General features: G+C 40.9%; 1 protein-coding gene across 1 annotated transcript in view; it reads right to left on the bottom strand.

Moving 5' to 3' along the window:
* Nucleotides 1–19588, bottom strand: part of LOC138901507 (uncharacterized) — a 36235-nt gene extending 16647 nt beyond the window's left edge. Inside the window, exons 1-5 of the mRNA XM_070189279.1 lie at nt 19256–19588; nt 17420–17509; nt 16831–16956; nt 16642–16770; nt 16400–16490 (exon numbers count right to left, since the gene is read on the bottom strand). Coding sequence (XP_070045380.1) covers nt 16400–16490; nt 16642–16770; nt 16831–16956; nt 17420–17509; nt 19256–19588 — 769 coding nt within the window. The remainder of the gene's footprint in view (nt 1–16399; nt 16491–16641; nt 16771–16830; nt 16957–17419; nt 17510–19255) is intronic.
* Between the last annotated feature and the right edge of the window lie 217 nt (nt 19589–19805).

The raw sequence follows: 19805 nt of genomic DNA on the forward strand, positions 1-19805 counted from the left end.
TGATAACCTATGATGATGCTTGAAAGTGAAAGAAGCGAGTATGACATATAAAAATGTGGCCATCGTGCCAATAATGAAAACTACATTTGTGGTCAATAGTGCCAATGAAATGAAAGAATGTGTGAAAGATTATGAAATAAGTTTTAACTCCTTTGTATAATAAGTGTTTTGGGAGTACCATTAGTCATCGAGGAAGGGTATGTTGAAATAACGTAGCCCCGAAACTACACGTGCCGCTGTAGGAGTGATTGAGAGGTAAATCCCCGTATTGATATGTTGAGGTTATTCCCCTTAAATGGGATGAGATTGATGTGTTGAGATTATTCCTCCTAATTGGGATGAGATGATTTTTAGCGGAAGGTGATGTCGACCCACAAGACATTATGGTGAGACGGCTTAGCCGATCGGGTCGAGATCGGATGCCATGCCGCGCACATGGTGGTGTTATAATTGGATGTCTTTGGGTGAGACGACTTAGATGATCGGGCCGAGAATGGACTCTGTGGTAAACGTACGGGGCTGTATCGGTACTAAAGATCTCCCAACCTAAAAATATTGATATTTACTTGAAAGCCTATCTTGCTCTTAACTTGAAACTTTAATATTATTTGAGGCTCTCATTGATTCCATGTTTCTTTCTCCTTGTACTATTACTCATTTCAATAAGATTGTGTTTAAGCCTACATACTAGTACTATTCCATATGTACTAATGTCCCTTTTTCCGGGGGCGCTGTATCTTTAATGGATGTAGGTGGTTCCACATCATGCAACATCAATTAGTGATTGCAGTACACCCTCTTCTCAGCTGACTTAGTGAGCCCCACTTCATATCAGGTCTTGTATCTTTTGTTCCTTATGCATAGTACTTTTAGGTATAGCTGGGGCCTTGTTATCGGCACCATCATATTACTCTTTTGTACCCATTAGAGGCTCCGTAGACATAGTGCGGGTCAGATCTTAACTTTGGAAAGTCAAACTAGAAATGTTGTATATGGATCATATTTTCCACTTCTAAACTATGAATGTGTAATGTATTTTTGGGAAATGTAAATAAAGTAACTAATGCTAATGAATTGGTATTTTTCATGAAAACTTCTCATTGTCTAACGAATGGTATGCATCTTCACTTTATTCATGGGTAAGGTCGGGTAGAAGGCATCAAGTAGGCTTGCTTGACTGGGATATCTTGATTGAGCGCCGGTCGCGCTCCCCAAAGTCGGCGCATGATATGTTTTTGCGATCGTGTGAAGGGTAACGTATGTATTTGGAGGCTTGGATAGGTTCGGGTAGTATTTTTCGACTTGTTGGTGTGATTGGATGGGGTCCCGATGAGCTAGGGTGAGTTTTGGATCACCTGGAGCTTGAGTGATGCTGATGATTTTATGCTAGTGTCTGGTGTGATTCACGATCATGGAGCAGGTACCATGAACGCGCGGGCTTATTTGGAGGCGGGCTATTTTTTCTCTTCACGTTCGTGGATAGCAGGTCATGTTCGCGATGGTTTGTAGCTGTTGATATTCGCGTTTGTGTATAGAACGTCGCATTTGCGATGGGTTGTGGTTAGTGCCTTAGCGTTCACACTCGATGTGTCGCGTTCGCATAGAGGTGAGTCAAGCTGGGGGTCAACTGGAGGTTGGTTTTGTGAGGCCCCATAAAATTTTACCAAGAACCCGGGGTTTCATGGTGCCGAGGTAGGCTAACTTGTTCGAAGGTCGTAGATAATAAGCTCGCTGCGGTACAGACCTTTTAGGTTGTGCAATGCGTTGGGGAGTTAGAAGGAAAACTGTTGCAGAACATGGCATTTTTACGGTCTATTATGCGACCATAGAACTACTCTGCGGACCGTAGATCCGCCGTGGAGTGTAGCAGGAGTAAAAGCCAATATTTGGAGCTTGTTTTTCGGTCAACTATGCGACCGCATAATCATTTCGCAGGCCGCACATCCATCGCAGATTCAACATGAAGAATTCCGGACGGAGACGTTTGCGGTGCGTTATACGATCGCATAACTGGTCTGCGAACCGCAGACCTGAAATGAGCATCCCAGTTTTGAAGGATGAATTCGTGGTCCCTTATACGGACCGCATACCTGTTCTGCGGTCTACTCTGCGACAACAGAGTTGAGTTCGGAGGGTTCATTTTCTATTTTTTTAACCCGACCCCATTTTTATTAAAAGCCATTCTTGTTTAGAAGGCAAAAATATGGTATTTTAGAGAGAGAGGAAGGGAGCTAGAGAGAGAAGGAAGGCACTAACATCTCCATACTTTAAATTCTTGCTCAAGCTTTGGGAATTCAAGGGAGAAACTCACAAGGTCTTCATATAAGAGGTAAGATTCTACTCCCTAGCCCTCAATTTCGGGATTGGATTGAAAGTAGGTAATGAGAAGCATGATTCTTGGGTGTAGGAGTTGTTCGCCAACTAGGGTTGTGGGGAGGTTGTTGAAATAAAGGGGTGAACGAGTGTTGTGGGATGAAGGAAATCCGCCATAGGAACCTTGTAGTCAAATTGCACACCTAGTGCTTGATAAAATTCCCAGGTGAGCTGAACCCATGAATCTCATCCTAATTATGGTTTAGTTGCTAGGATTTTCGGAACATTGTAATAGTTTAAGAAAAGCTCAAGCGACGTATGTTGGCTAAACTTCTCTCATATAATCGAATTCCATGATGTCCTCGTATGTTTCAAATATGGTTGGCCCAAGTTCTTATTTCCTCAAGATCCGGGCCATTCCTAATATATTCAGTTATTCCAAATAAGCATTGTGTCGAAAATTATATGTTCAAAATGTGTTTCAATTGCTCCTATCACATTATGCTCTCCTTCGGTAATGTATTCAAGTATGGTTTATGTATCAAAATGTTATGACTTCAATTCATGTTTTCAATGCAAGTTAATTATGCTTAATTATAGAAAGAAAACTCAATGTGCTTAAGACTCCTATTGTAAATATACATATTTAAGGTCTTGATCCCAGATGCTCTTATTGTTGATAGCCTATGATGATGCTTGAAAGTGAAAGAAGCGAGTATGACATATAAAAATGTGGCCATCATGCCAAGAATGAAAACTACACTTGTGGTCAATAGTGCCAATGAAATGAAAGGATGTGTGAAAGATTATGAAATAAGTTTTAACTCCTTTGTATAATAAATGTTTTGGGAGTACCATTAGTCATCGAGGAAGGGTAGGTTGAAATAACCTAGCCCCAAAACTACACGTGCCGGTGTAGGAGTGATTGGGGGGTAAATTCTCGTATTGATGTGTTGAGATTATTCCCCTTAAATGGGATGAGATTGATGTGTTGAGATTATTCCCCCTAGTTGGGATGAGATGATTTCTAGCGGAAGGTGATGTCGACCCACAAGACATTATGGTGAGACGGCTTAGCTGATCGGATGCCATGCCGCGCACATGGTGGTGTTGTGATTGGATGTCTTTAGGTGAGACGGCTTAGACGATCGGGCCGAGATCGGACTCCATGCTAAAGGTACGGTGGTGTATCGGTAGTAAAGATCTCTCAACCTAAAAATATTGATATTTACTTGAAAACCTATCTTGCTCTTAACTTGACACTTTAATATTGTTTGAGGCACTCATTGATTCCATATTTCTTTCTCCTTGTACTGTTACTTGTTTCATTGAGAGGGTGTTTAGTCTTATATACTTGTACTATTCCATATGTACTAACGTCCCTTTTTCCGGAGCCGCTGTATCTTTAATGGATGTAGGTGGTTCCACATCAGGCGGCATCGATCAGTATAGCGGTACACCCTCTTCTCAGCTGACTTGGTGAGCCCCACTTCATATCAGGGTCTTGTATCTTTTGTTCCTTATGTATAGTATTTTTAGGTATAGCTGGGACCTTATTGTCGGCACCATCATATTACTCTTTTGTACCCATTAGAGGCTCCGTAGATATAGTGTGGGTCAGATTTTGACTTTGGAGAGTCAAACTAGAAATGTTGTATATGCATCATATGTTTCCACTTCTAAACTATGAATGTGTACTGTATTTTTGGGAAATGTAAGTGAAGTAACTAATGGTAATGAAATTGGTATTGTTCATGAAACCCTCTCATTGTCTATCGAAAGGTATGCATCTTCACTTTATTCATGGGTAAGGTTGGGTCATCAAATAGGCTTGCTTGACTGGGATATCTCGATTGAGCGCCAGTCGCGCTCCCCAAGGTTGGGGCGTGACATGTTTTTGCGATAGCATGAAGGGTAACGTATGTATTTGGAGGCTTGGATAGGTTCGGGTAGTGTTTATGGACTTGTTGGTGTGATTGGATGGGGTCCCGAGTAGCTAGGGTGAGTTTCGGATCACCTGGAGCTTGAGTGATGTTGATGATTTTCTGCTAGTGTCTTGTGTGCTTCAAGATCGCGGAGCAGGTACCGTGATTACGGGAGCTTATTTGGAGGCGGGCTATTTTTGCTCTTTACGTTTGTGGACAGCAGGTCATGTTCGTGATGGTTTGTAGCTGTTGATATTCGCGTTTGTGTATAGGATGTCGCATTTGTGATGGGTTGTCGTTAGTGCCTTCGCATTCACACTCGATGTGTCACGTTCGCATAGAGGTGAGTCAGGCTGGGGGTGGACTGGAGGTTGGCTTTGTAAGGCCCCATAAAATTTTACCAAGAACCCGGGGTTTCATGGTGCCGAGGTAGGCTAACTTGTTCGAAGGTCGTAGATAATAAGCTTGCCGTGGTATGGACTTTTTTGGTTGTGCAATGCGTTGAGGAGTTGGAAGGAAAATTGTTGCAGAACATGGCATTTCTGCGATCCATTATGTGACCACATAACTATCCGTGGACCGCAGATCCGCTGCGGAGTGGAGCAGAAGCAAAAGCCAATTTTTGGAGGTTATTTTGCGGTCAACTATGCGACCGCATAATCATTTTGCCAGCCGCACATCCATCGCAGATTCAGCATGAAGAATTCCGGAGGGAGACCTTTGCAGTGCATTATGCGACCACATAACTGGTCTGCGGACCACAAACTTGCCGCAGACTTGACCCGATCAGCCAGTTTTGAAGGATGAATTCGCGGTCCCTTATGCGGACCACATACCTGTTCTGCGGTCTACTATGCAACAATAGAGTTGTCTTCGGAGGGTCCATTTTCTATTTTTATAACCCGACCACATTTTGATTAATAGCCATTCTCGTTTATAAGGCAAAAATCTGGTATTTTAGAGAGAGGGGAAGGGATATAGAGAGAGAAGGAAGGGCACTAACATCTCTATTCTTCAAATTCTTGCTCAAGCTTTGGAAATTCAAGGGAGGAACTCACAAGGTTTTCATCTAAGAGGTAATATTCTACTCCCTAAACCTCAATTTCGGGATTGGACTAAAAGTAGGTAATGTGATGTATGATTCTTGGGCGTGGGAGTTATTCCCTGTGAATGTATGTACCAACAAGGGTTCTGGGGAGGTTGTTGAACTAAAATATGTGAACGATGGGTTGTGGGATGAAGGAAATTCTCCATAGGAACCTTGTAGTCGAATTGCACACCTAGTGATTGATAAAATGCCTAGGTGAGATGAACCCATGAATCTCTTCCTAATTATGGTTCAATTATGTCATGTCTCTAATAGATTGAAGTCACTAGGATTTTCAAAATGTTGTTGTAGTTTAAGGAAAGCACAAGCGAGGTATGTTGGCTAAACTTCTCTCATAGAATCGAATTCCATGATTTCCTCGTATTTTCAAGCGTGGATGGCCCAAGTTCTTATTTCCTTATGATTCGGGCCATTCCTAATATATTCTGTTAGTCCAAATAAGCATTGTGTCAGAAATTATATGCTCAAAATGTGTTTCAATTTCTCCTATCACATTATACTCTCATTCGGAAATGTATTCAAGTATGGTTTATGTATCAAAATATTATGACTTCAACTCATGTTTTCAATGCAAGTTTATTATGCTTAATTTTCTAAAGAAAACTCAATGTGCTTAAGACTCCTATTGCTCATATACATATTTAAAGTCTTGATCCCAAATGCTTTTATTGTTGATAACCTATGATGATGCTTGAAAATGAAAGAAGTGAGCATGAGATAAAAAAATTTGGCCATCGTGCCAACAATGAAAACTACACTTGTGGTCAAAGTGCCAATGAAATGAAAGGATGTGTGAAAGATTATGAAATAAGTTTCAACTCCTTTGTATAATAAATGTTTTGGCTTATCTAGCTTACGTTTGAGATACTACCGCAGAGACTCCAGCGATTGATTCGGTGCCAATAGTCTGGGAGTTCTCAGATGTGTTTCCTTCTGATCTTCCAGGCATGCCACCAGATTGTGATATCGATTTTTGTTTTGACTTGGCTTCAGGTACCCAACCTATATCTATCCTACCGTACCATATAGCTCCAAAAGAATTGAAGGAACAACTTGATGAGTTGCTAGCAAAGGGGTTCGTCAGACCCAGTGTATCTTCTTGGGGTGCACCAGTTTTATTTGTGAAGAAGAAAGATGGAACTATGCGGATGTGCATTGATTACCGCCAGTTGAACAAGGTCACCATCAAGAACAAGTACCCGTTTCCGTGTATTGATGATTTGTTTGACCAGTTGCAGGGTGCTAGGGTGTTCTATAAGATCGACTTGAGATTAGGGTACCGTTAGTTGACGATTCGGGACTCAGATGTTCCGAAGACAGCTTTTCGTACTAGATATGGCCATTATGTGTTTCTAGTGATGTCCTTCGACTTGACTAACCCCCCAGCGGCGTTTATGGATTTGCTGAACAGGGTGTTCAGGCCATATATTGATTCGTTTATCATTGTCTCCATCGATGACATTTTGATATACTCGCGTAGCATGGAGGATTACGGACAACATTTGAGAGTTGTGCTTCAGACCTTGCGGGAACAGAAGCTATATACTAAGTTCTCCAAGTATGAGTTTTGGCTAGATTCTGTAGCATTCTTGGGGCATGTTGTATCAGGCGAGGTTATTAAGGTGGATCCCAAGAAGATTGAGGTAGTTCAGATTTGGCCTCGTCCTACTACGGTGACTGAGATCAGGAGCTTCTTGGGGTTAGCAGGTTATTATCATCGATTTGTGGAGGGATTCTCATCTATTGCAGCACCTTTGACTAGATTGACCCAGAAGGGGGCTCTGTTCCATTGGTTCGATGATTGTGAGGTGAGCTTCCAGAAGCTCAAGACAACTTTGACTACAACACCAGTTCTAGTATTACCTTCCGGCTCAGGGATGTATACTGTCTATTACGATGCTTCACGTGTTAGTTTGGGTTGTGTATTGATGTAGGAGGGGCGATTTATTGCATATGCTTCACGTCAGCTGAAGCCCTATGAGAAGAATTATGATGTGCACTATTTGGAGTTGGCCACGATTGTTCATGCTCTTAAGATTTGGAGGCATTATCTTTATGGGGTGTCCTGTGAGGTTTACACTGATCATCGCAGCTTGCAGCATTTGTTCAAACAAAGGGATCTCAATTTGAGGAAGCGCATATGGTTTGAGTTACTGAAGGACTATGACATCACCATTCTTTATCATCCAGGCAAGGCGAATGTAGTCGCGGATGCCTTGAGCAGAAAGGCAGAGAGTATGGGTAGCTTGGCCTTCATTTTAGCAGAGGAGCGACCACTAGCTTTGGACATTTAGTCCTTGGCTAACAAACTTGTGAGGTTGGATATTTCAGAGCCCAGCCGAGTTCTTGCATGCGTCGTTGTCTAGTCTTCACTATTGGAGCAGATCAAGGCTCGACATCTTGATGATCCGCACTTGTTAGTCCTCAGAGAGACGGTACTACAGGGTGGTGCCAAAGAGGTTACTATCGGCGAGGATGGTGTTCTGCGACTCCAGGGTTGTCTATGTGTTCCTAATGTCGATGGCTTGAGGGAGAAGATTTTAGAGGAGGAACACAGTTCTCGATATTCGATTCACCCAGGTGCTACGACGATGTATCGCAACCTGAGGCAGCATTATTGGTGGCGGCGGATGAAGAAAGACATTGTTGAGTATGTAGCTAGGTGCCCAAATTGCCAGCAGGTTAAGTATGAGCACCAAAGGCCAGGTGGCCTACTCCAACAGATGACTATACCTGAGTGGAAGTGGGAGCGCATTACTATGGATTTCGTAGTTGGGTTGCCGCGGACCTTGCAGAAGTTCGATGCAGTGTGGGTCATTATTGACAGATTGACCAAGTCGGCAAACTTCATTCCGATTGTGGCTACGTATACTTTAGAGAGGTTGGCCCAGATTTATATTCAAGAGATAGTTAGGTTGCACGGTGTGCCAATTTCCATCATATCAGATAGAGGCCCTCAGTTTACTTCACATTTATAGAGAGCAGTACAGAGTGAATTGGGGACCCGTGTAGAGCTCAACACAACCTTTCATCCGCATACCGACGGGCAGTATGAGCGGACAGTTCAGATTTTGGAGGATATGCTCAGGGCATGTGTGATTGACTTCGGAGGTCAGTGGAATCATTTCTTGCCTTTGGCCGAATTTGTTTATAACAATAGTTACCAATCCAGCATTGAGATGGATCCATTTGAGGCTTTGTATGGTCGGCGATGTCGTTCGCCCGTCAGATGGTTTGAGCCCGGTGAGGCTAAGTTATATGGTACTGAATTGGTGAAGTATGCCTTAGAAAAAGTAAAGTTGACTTAGGAGCGACTTCGTACAGCACAGTCCAGACAAAAGAGTTACGCGGATCAGAAAGCGCGTGATTTTTCATTTATGGTGGGTGAGAAAGTTCTCTTGAAGGTTTCGCCAATGAAGGGAATCATGAGATTCAGGAAGAAGGGAAAGTTGAGCCCAAGGTTTATAGGCCCATTTGAGGTGTTGAGACGAGTTGAGGAGGTTGCTTACGAGCTTTCCTTGCCTCCCAGTCTATCGGGAGTTCATCCGGTTTTTCACGTGTCTATGCTCCGAAGGTATCATGCCGACTTGTCATATGTGTTAGACTTCAGCACAGTTCAGCTAGATAAGAGCTTGGGTTATGAAGAGGAACCAGTTGCCATTGTTGATAGACAGATTTGCCAGTTGATGTCCAAGGGGATTTCTGCGGTTAAGGTTCAGTGGAGGGGCCAACCAGTCGAGGAGGCGACTCGGGAGTCCGAGGAAGACATGCGGAGCCGATATCCACACTTATTCAGTACTCCAGGTATGATTCTAAACCCGTTCGAGGATGAATGTTTGTTTAAGAGGTGGAGAATGTAACGACCAAACCGGTCATTTTGCTTTCTAGAACCCCGTTCCCCTAAATAAGACTTGCCGTACATGCTTTTACTATTTTATGACTTGCGGGGATGGTTAGCTCGGGATTTGGAAGGGTTCAGATTGAAATCGGAACACTTGGTTCTGTAAGGTTGGCTTAAAAGGGTAAGTTTGACTTCGGTCAATGTTTTGAGTAAACGACCTTGGAATCGGGATTTGACGGTTCCAATAGGTTCGTATGTTGATTTCGGACTTGGGTGTATGCTCGGGTCGGGTTTTGGATGATCCAGGAGCGTTTCAGTGCCTAATAGTGAAAGTTGGCATTTTAGGTGAATTTCACAAGTTTAGATTGAAGTGGATCTTTACATTATAGACGTCAATTTGGGATTCCGAGCCTGGGAATAGCTCCATATGGTGATTCTGGACTTAGGGGCGCGTCAGGAAGTGGATTTGGAAGTTCGTAGGTTTTGGCTTGAGATATAAATTGTTAAATGATGAAAAATAAATTTGGGACTTAATATTGGTGCAATGATTATTTACTGTTTCCTGTTATTGGGTTTTTCAGTACTCTTCATGTAATCCATGCTTAATTAAAATTTTGACATATTATTGTTAGTCCATAGTAAGTGTCAAAGTCGATCCCTCGTCACTATTATTTCGAGGTTAGACCGGATACTTACTGAGTACATGGTGTTTATGTACTCACGCTACACTTCTGCACTTAAATGTGCAAGATCTGAGGCAGATGCATCTGGATATCAGTCCGACGCGCACACTTGATTACCACTTTGAGGCTTCATGGTGAGCTGCCTTCTAAGTCGTTCTGCAGCAGCCAGAGTCTTTCTTCAGATTGTATTTTTTTGTCTATTTCACTTGGGACAGTAGACTAGTATTCTTTTGTACCTTCTACTAGATGCTCATACACTTGTGACCCCAGGTCTTGGCACAAAGTAGTAGACTTGCGGTTTTGGTTTTATTCTGTGGTTATGATTGCACATAGTTTCTTTCGTGTTATTTATTTTAGATCTGTTATTTCTCAAATCCCTTTTAATTTAAAGAAAGTTTAATTACTTGGAAAAGAATTTGGTAAAAAGAGAAAATCACGTGACTATTCACAGTTGGCTTGCCTAGCGGCGGCGTTAGGCGCCATCATGGCCTATTATGAAATTCGGTTGTGACAGCCGCGCTCCCTAAGGTCGAGGCGTGACAGGTTTTTGCTATCGCGTGAAGGGTAACGTGTTCCTTGTAGGCTTGTGGCCGCCTTTGCATCGCACTCGCGATGGTTTCACCATGCTCGTATACGGTCCTTTTGAGGTAGCATCACGTTGTGCTTTGCAAATGTGAGGCGTGGGCCACATTCGCGAAGGGTAATGCTGGGCAGACACATTTAAGTTTTAATTACGGGAATCTAGCCCATTCTCTCATATTTAGAACCCTACACTTGGAGAAGGGTGATTTTTGAAGGAGACTTTCATACAAGACTTTGGGGTAAGTGATTTCTACTCATTTTTTTTTGTATTATTTCAAGAATATACATGTATTATTAACACCTAGAATATGGAATTTTGAGGAAAATTTGTGGGTTTTTCCATCAACTTAAGAGAGTGGAAATTGGGAATTTGGGTGTCAATTTGGACTCGATTTTGAAATCTAATCTCATATTTGGACTCGTGGGGGTTATGGGTAGTCGAGATCTACTCCTTGGCTCATGTTTTGACCATGTGGGCCAGGGTTGACTTTTTGGAGATTGAATAAAGATTGAACCTTTATTGTTTGGAATTGATTCCTATGACCCTCGTTATTTAGTTATTTTTGTCTAGATTTGACCCGTTCGGAGGCCGATTTGAGAGGCAAGGGATTTTTAGAATATTTATTCTTGTGCGTTTGAGGTAACTATCTTGCCTATGCTTGGTTTGACGGTAATTTCCCTATTGGTTATGGTATTCGATATGTTGGGATAACATACGTGCAAGGTGACAAGCGTATATGCGTACACCGTGGCTACATGATCCAGGTAGACTTTAGGCTATTATGTGCCTTGTTTTGATATCATGCCTCCTTGTTACCGTGTTTTCTCTACTTGTACTTGAGCTATTGTTCATGCTAAAAATCATGTCTAGGCTATGAGCTTATTCGTTTGAGAAATGATAGAGCTATTTTGCTATGTTGAGCTATTTGACTTGATTGTAGTCATATTTTTTAGTCACGATATTATATCCGCATGTTATATCACCATCTTTGTACACTTATTTTATGTTATCTCACATGTTGTTAATGTACTTACTTGTGTGATACAGGTTTGTGCGAATTTGTGGCCCGTTGGCTAAATACGCGTGATATATTGATTTTGATACTGTGAGATGTTGGCATATTGAGATTTGAGCTAATTAATGACTAAACTTGGGCTATACAACCGTGTTGATATTGATAGTGAGGTGACGCATATGCCAGGACCTATTTTGGGATGAGTGATATCGATAGTGAGGTGACACATGTGCTAGGTCCCATATTGGGCTAAGTGTATGTCTGATGATCAAGGGCTATTTGTGCTAGGTACTACGTATATGTTGAGATTATGTTTACTTGAAAATTTAAACTTTGATGATGATGATTTGGCTGAAATACTTATCATGCAGGCATAGAGTTGTATTTCTTATGCTATTTTATATTTGATGTCTTTAAAGTTGATGCCTTGACTGATATATTTGGAAAGGATGCTTATTTTACTCTTATTGTGATAAAGACAAAACTGATATAATTGAGCCACCTTTCCTTTTACCATTATTATGTCATTATTATTGTTGTTGACTGTTGAAAGAGAGTAATGGGCCTTGCCAAATCTCGTCATTGCTTTTAGACCGAGGTTAGGCTTGTTACATAGTGAGTACATTGGGTCGGTTGTACTCATACTATAGTCTATACTTTATGTGCAGATCCAGATATTGCTGATAGCGGCGATTTGCTATAGAGTTGTTATTCGTGTTGACATGGAGATTTCGAGGTAGCACTGTTGTTCCATTTGCATGCCTTGAATTCCCTTTTCTTATTTCATGTTATTACTGTTTAGTCATCCAGACAATATTGTATTCTGTTCAAATTTTGTACTTAATACTCTATCGAGCTCATGTACTTGATGACACCGGATTTTGGGATGAGTTTTAGTTGTTTCTCTTTTTTGACTTCAGTTATTTATATTATTCCTCATTTGAGACTGTTTCATATGGTTATTGAAGATTATTTATGCACATTGGTTATTAGCTTGCCTAGCAAACAGTATTAGGCTTCATCACGGCTCCGGTGGGATTCTAGGTCGTGACAGCAGATTTCAAATATTTTCCTGAGTAAGTTAAATATATACTCTTATTCAGTGAGTAAGGTCAAGGTCCGATGGAGCCTATGTGCTTGCTAGGTCTTTTAGTGTATTAGTTTAAGAATATGAGATTGCTCACCTGATGATTTACATGTACGTCTAGTCAAGAGATTTCCTTAGAAAAGATGGCTTAAATCTAAGTGACTCAATCTTTTTGTTGGTTTTTTTGGTTTTCCAGAACCTGAAAGTATTAGACTCTATGGTATCATAAAGTGCTTGATATAAAAATTACTGCTCCATGATTACTGATCAGAGTAAAGGAGGAACTTGTACCTAAAAATAGTACTCCTTTAATTTTGGAGAAATTCTGATTAAAGGGATTCTCTTGTATCAACGTTTGTGTTGTATATCAACAAAGATCCTCAGTGTAACCCTTAATAGAATATTACCTATGATATTTAAGAATTAGCACCCTTCACTTCCTCCATATTGTCGGGTAGTATATCAGAGCAGAAAGAACTCCACGCAAGTTGTTTAAATGGGATATTCTCCATATATTTTTGTATTTTTTGAGGCTTTTGGAACACCAAATAAACAACTTGACACTGAGGTATGTGACGTACAGAATGATTGGAACTTCACAACATGGCCTCGATTGGATCTTAGTTTTTCGTTTTAACCAAGAGGGAAATCTAGTATACCTAAAAATAAAACAAGCAACATGGCTCTAAATATTTTGGTCGTGCCTCTGATTAAGAGTGCCTAGAATTATCTTATCTCAAAGTTTAATGACATGAGTGGCTGCAATTTAGGCAATGTTGCTTTATAAGGAAAACTTTCTCTGGAAACTAAGAGCATGCAAGCGGCACAAATAAAGATGGTGACTGGCTAATTTGAATAAATTATACCCCTTCCATTTGGAAATTCAGACTATTGATCTTAGCTTGAGAATTTTTTTTATATTTCTTCAATAAAGTTGCTAGCTAATTCAAAGTAGCAAATAATGATTATATTTTTTTGTCATGACCCGAATCCCACCATAGGAGTCGTGATGGCACCTTATCTCTTAAACTAGGTAAGCCAATCACTTAACAACATTAAAACACCCAAGACATGATATAATAAGATTAGATTTAACATAACAACAGAAATAACGTTAACATAACCAAAAACCTAGAACTAGGTAATACAGAATCATGAGCTCTAATTGAATACATAAGGATATCTCAGAATACAAAACTGTTCGAATGTAAAATTAACAACATCAACATAAAATATGAGACTCCAAGTGACTGCGACAATCATGCAGCTTTACCATGAATCCTCGCGATCAATATGCTCTCACTCCCTAGGTCCGCTGCCTCCAACACCTGGATCTACAAAACAATGTACAAAAGTATAGTATGAGTACACCATAATCAGTACCCACTAAGTAGCAAGACTAACCTCAGTGAAGTAGTGACGAGTTTCAAGTCATATGATACTTACTAGTCAAATAACCTGTGCAATATATCAATAACGACAACAAGATCGACAATCTCTTTAGAACATGTGATAACAACTCAACAAAAGAAAGGACTAACTTGACAACAAATCATCATATAGAAACACAAACATATTACACCTCTTACCCATATTTTTGTCACAATAACAATATTCACCCTTATCACTCGTACCCCGACACAATATCAATATCCACCCTTATTACTCCGGAATATCAATATCTACCCTTATTGCTCTGTAACCAACACAATTGCAATATCCACCCTTATCGTTCTACACCTCAACACAAAAGCAATATCTACCCTTATTGCTCGGGAATGACATTAATTACTCTTATCGCTCTGAAATGTCAATATCCACCCTTATCGCTCTATACCCCGATAATAATAACAATATCAATCATAATCTCATGGCAAAAACTTCGTTCCAACACCCAACAATCTGTCCAACATGTCCACATGTGCTAGAATCACAACAATGCAATAAGTAAAATCATCAAGAAAGACATACACATAATTCGTCAACAAAGGGCACAAGGACATGATGATAATAAAATATGAAGTACAATATATAAAGCATGACTACGACTAAATCAATTTGTAACAATCAAATTCATGTGGTCACAAAGTGATTAAGCATGTTTCATATAAGACATATCATCAAATTAAGGCATATTAATAACCTAAGGTCTCATCCGGTTATAAACCACACATAGCACCCGTGCACGCTCGTCACCTCGCGTACACATCACTTTTCATATAACACAAATAGGCATATAGGGCCAACTCCTAAAGGGTATTCCCTACACAAGGTTAGGCAAGATATTTACCTCAACAAGCCAAATCAATACACCAAAAATGCCTTTTCTTTAAAAATTACCTCTGCCTGGCTCAAATCTATCCAAAGACGATTCAATAACATCAAACAATACTAAAGGAATCAATTCCATACAATAAAGTCCCAATCTTTACCCAATTCTAAAAAGGTCAACGAAAGTCAACCCCTAGCCCACATGGTTAAAACTCGAGTCAAGGAGTAGATCTTGACTATCAAAAACCCCACGAGTCCAAATATGTGATTAGTTTCTAAAACCGAGTCCAAATCGACTCTCTAATCCCCAATTTTTTTTTTTCAAAACATAGTAAAAATAACCCCAAAATTTCCCTTCCAAATTCCCTGATTTAGGTATAAATTCCATGAGAAATCAAGATATAATATAGAAACCATGTAAAAATCACTTACCTAATAGCTTTGTGTGAAAGTCCTCTTCAAAAATCGCCCCTCTCCAAGTCTAGGGCTCAAAATATGATAAAATGGGTCTAAGTCCCGAAATGACATAAATTATAATAGCTACAGATGTCACATTTTCAACTAGGGGTTCGCAAATGCGACCCTTGAAATTGCAAAACAGGGCTTGCAAAAGCGAACTTGGCCCATGTGCAGCAGACATCGCAATTGCGACCAACAGTTGCAAATGCGAAGCACCCTTCGCAAATGTAGGCATCACAATTGTGATACCAGCTTCTCAAATGGGAAGCTGGTCCTTTGAGCCACACATCACAAATGCGATCAACTGTCTGCAAACATGGACTTCACAAATGCGAGCAGATCTTCTCAAATACGAGGTCTGTAGCACCAGAAAACTAAAGTGTTTACCAAACTCATCTGAAAATAATCAAAAACTCACCCAAGCCCCTCAAGAACCATACCAAAAGTCTACACAAGTACATAAACCTCATACGAGCTCTCTCACAAGCTCGGAACATCAAAATAACATACAAAACCACGAATTGAGCACCAAAATGCATCATGCAAGCTTTGAAACTTAAGAACTTCAATATTCACAACCAAGCATCTGATTCCAATAAAACCAACTCGGAATGAGACCAACTTTGCACACAAGTTTCAAAAGACAAATCGGACAAATTCCAATTCCCAGAACAACGATCCGAACCCGATAGCCACAACGTTAGCTCCTGGTCAAACTTTTGAAATTTCTTAACCTTCAAATTTTTAACTTTCGGCAAAAGACCCAAATCATCCAAGAACCTCCAAATCAATTTTCAGGCATATGCCTAAGTCCAAAATCACTATACGAACCTATTGGAACCATCAAAACACAAATCCGAGGCCGTTAACACAAAAGTCAAACCTTGGTTAACTCTTATAACTTAAGCTTCCAACCATAGAACTAGTGTTCCAATTAACTCCAAAATATTATGAGACCAAACCAACCATCCATGCAAGTAACATAACAACAAATACACATACAAGGAGTATCCAATGGGGAAATAGGGCTCAAATATACAAAACAACCGGTCGGGTCATTACATTCTCCCCCTCTTAAACAAACATTCGTGCTCGAACGAGTTTAGAGTCATACCTGAAGTGCCAATAAGATGAGGATATCTGCTCTGCATATCATGCTCAGCCTCCCAAGTTGCCTCATTGACTGGTTGACCTTTCCACTGCACCTTTCCCAATGCAATATCTTTTGAACCTATCAATCCAAAATGGCCACCGGCTCCTCCTCATAAACCATATTTCCATCCATCTACACTGTGCTGAAGTCCAAAATATGAGAGTTATCTTCATGATACTTCCAAGCATAGAAACATGAAATACCGGATGAACTTCCAAAGGACTAGGAGGCAAAGCAAGTCTATAAGCCACCTTACCATCCCTCTCCAACACCTCAAAAGGACCAATATATAGAGGGCTCAACTTGCCCCTCTTCCCAAACCTTATCATGCCCTTCATAGGAGAAACTCGAAGAAGAACCTTCTAACCCTCCATGAATTCCACATCACGAACCTTCTGATCAACATAAATCTTTTGTCTGGACTGAGCTGTGCGAAGCCTCTCTTGGATCAACTTTACCTTCTCCAAAGCATCACAAACCAAGTCTGTGCCCAATAACGTAGCCTCGCCAGGCTCAAGCTAACCCACCGGAGAACGAGAATGCATCCCATATAAGGCCTTATATAGAGCGGTCTGGATACTCGACGTGTAGCTATTATTGTAGGCAAACTACGCTAGATGTAGAAATTGCTTCCAATGACCTCCAAAATCAATAGTGCATGCCCTCAACATATCCTCCAAGATCTGAATGGTCTGTCCGGACTGTCCATCCGTCTGAGGGTGAAATGTGATACTCAACTCAAATTGCATGCCCAACTCACACTGAACCACTCTCTAGAAATGCAAAGTAAACTGAGTGCCATGATTCGAGATGATGGAAACAGGTACACCATGCAAGCGAACAAATCTCTCGACTGTAGATCTTAGCCAACTGCCCCGAAGTGTGAGAAGTCATGACTTGAATAAAATATGCACACTTGGTCAGTCTGTCAACAATGACCCAAACAACATCAAATCTCCTCAATGTTCATGGCAAACCTACCACAAAGTCCATAGTGATGTGCTCCCACTTCCACTCCATTATCTTAATCTTCCGTAGTAACCAACTAGGTCTCTGATGCTCATACTTGACCTGCTGAAAATTCAAACACCGAGAAAAAAATCCAACAATGTGTTTCTTCATCCTTCGCCACCAATAATGCTGCTTCAAATCACGGTACATCTTCGCAACACATAGATGAAAAGAATAACACAAACTATAAGCCTCATCAAGAATCAACTCTCTTAAGCCATCGACGTTAGGAACACAAACTCGACCCTGAATTTGCAATAACCCATCATCACTAATAGCCACCTCTTAAGCATCACCGTTCTGCATGTGGCCTTAAGGACAAGCAGATGGGGTTCATCATACGGGCGATCCTTAATGCGCTCAAACAATGACGGCCGAGACATAACACAAGCAAAGACTCTACTCGGCTCTGAAATATCCAACCTCACCAACCTATTGGCCAATGCCTGAACATCCATAACTAACAACCTCTCCCCAGCTAGAATAAATGCTAAACTTCCTATGCTTTCCGCCTTTCTACTCAAGGGGTCTCCTACCACATTAGCCTTCATCGAATGATAGATTATAGTGATGTCATAATCCTTTTACAGCTCCAACCACCTCCGCTACCTCAAATTCAAATCTTTCTATTTAAACAGATGTTGTATACTCTCGTGATCCGTATACACCTTATAAGGCACACCATATAAATAATGCCTCCAAATCTTAAGCGTGTGTACAATACCTGCTAACCCCAAATCATGCACCGAATAGTTCTTCTCATGGGTCTTCAACTAAGGCAAGGCATAGGAAATCACCCCAACACGTGAAGCATCACAATAGACTGTATATGAACCCGATGCCGAAGGCAAAACTAGAACTTGAGTTGTAGTCAGAGCAGTCTTGAGCTTATGAAAGCTCTCCTCACACCCATCAAACCACCTAAATGGGGAACCTTTTTGAGTCAACTTAGTCAAGGGACTGCAATGGACGAAAACCCCTCCACAAAGTGGTGACAATACCCAACCAACCCTAGAGAACTCTGGATCTCCGTAGCAGTAGAAGGTCTGGGCTAACTCTAAACTGCTTCAATTTTCTATACCCAACCAACCCTCACTGGACACCACATGACCCAAGAATGCCAACGAGTCTAAACAAAACTTACACTTAAAGAACTTGGCATATAGCTTCTTCTCCCTCAAAACATGGACTACGATCCTCAAATGTGTCTCATGCTCCTCCCTACTAAGGGAATACACCAATATATCATCAATGAACACAATAACAAATGAATCTAAATAAGGCTGGAACACACTGTTCATCAAGTTAATGAAAGTTGCCGGGGCATTAGTCAACCCAAACGACATCACCAAAAACTCATCATGCCCATAACGAGTCCGGAAAGCAGTCTTAGGGATGTCTGAAGCCATGATCTTCAACTAATGATACCGTGACCTCAAGTCAATCTTCGAGAACACCCTGTCACCTTGAAGCTGACCGAATAAATTATCAATGCACGACAGTGGATACTCGTTCTTGATTGTCACCTTGTTCAAATACCAATAGTCAATACACAATCTCATAGACGCGTCATTCTTCTTAACAAACAACATAGACGCACCCCAAGGCTAAAACTAGGCATGATGAAAACTTTATCTAGAAATTCCTGCAATTATTCCATTAATTCCTTCAACTCTGTTGGAGCCATACGATACAATGGAATAGAAATAGGATGAACGCCTGGTGCCAAATCAATACCAAAATCAATATCCCTATTGGGCGGCATGCCTAGTAGGTCTGCAGGGAACACATTTGGAAACTCTCCACCATGGGGACTGAGTCAACTGTGGGAGTATCAGCACTGGCATCTCTGACAAAGGCTAAGTACACCAAAATCCCCTTCTCAACCATCCGTTGAGCCTTCAAAAAGGAAATCACTCTATTAGAAATATCACCCAAAGAACCTCTCCATTCCAACCTTGGGAACCCCGTCATAACCAATGTCACAGTCTTAGTGTGAAAATCAAGAATAGCATGGTACAGATATAACCAATCCATACCCAAGATCACATCAAAATCCACCATATTAAGTAACAGAAGGTCAACCCTAGTCTCGTAAACCCCAACAGTGACCAAATAAGAGCGATAGACACGATCCATCATAATAGAATGCCCAACGGGTGTAGACACATAAATAAGAGTATCCATAGAATCACGATACATATATGAAGGAAAGTAGGATGACATATACAAATAAGTAGAACTCATATCAAATAAAACTAAATCATCTTTATGATAGACCGGAACAATACCTGTAATGACTACTTCTGATGCGACTGCCTCAGACCTACTAGGGAAAGCATAACAACGGGCCTGG

The sequence above is a fragment of the Nicotiana tomentosiformis genome, chromosome 11, assembly GCF_000390325.3.
Source record: "Nicotiana tomentosiformis chromosome 11, ASM39032v3, whole genome shotgun sequence".
Taxonomy (NCBI): Eukaryota; Viridiplantae; Streptophyta; class Magnoliopsida; order Solanales; family Solanaceae; genus Nicotiana; species Nicotiana tomentosiformis.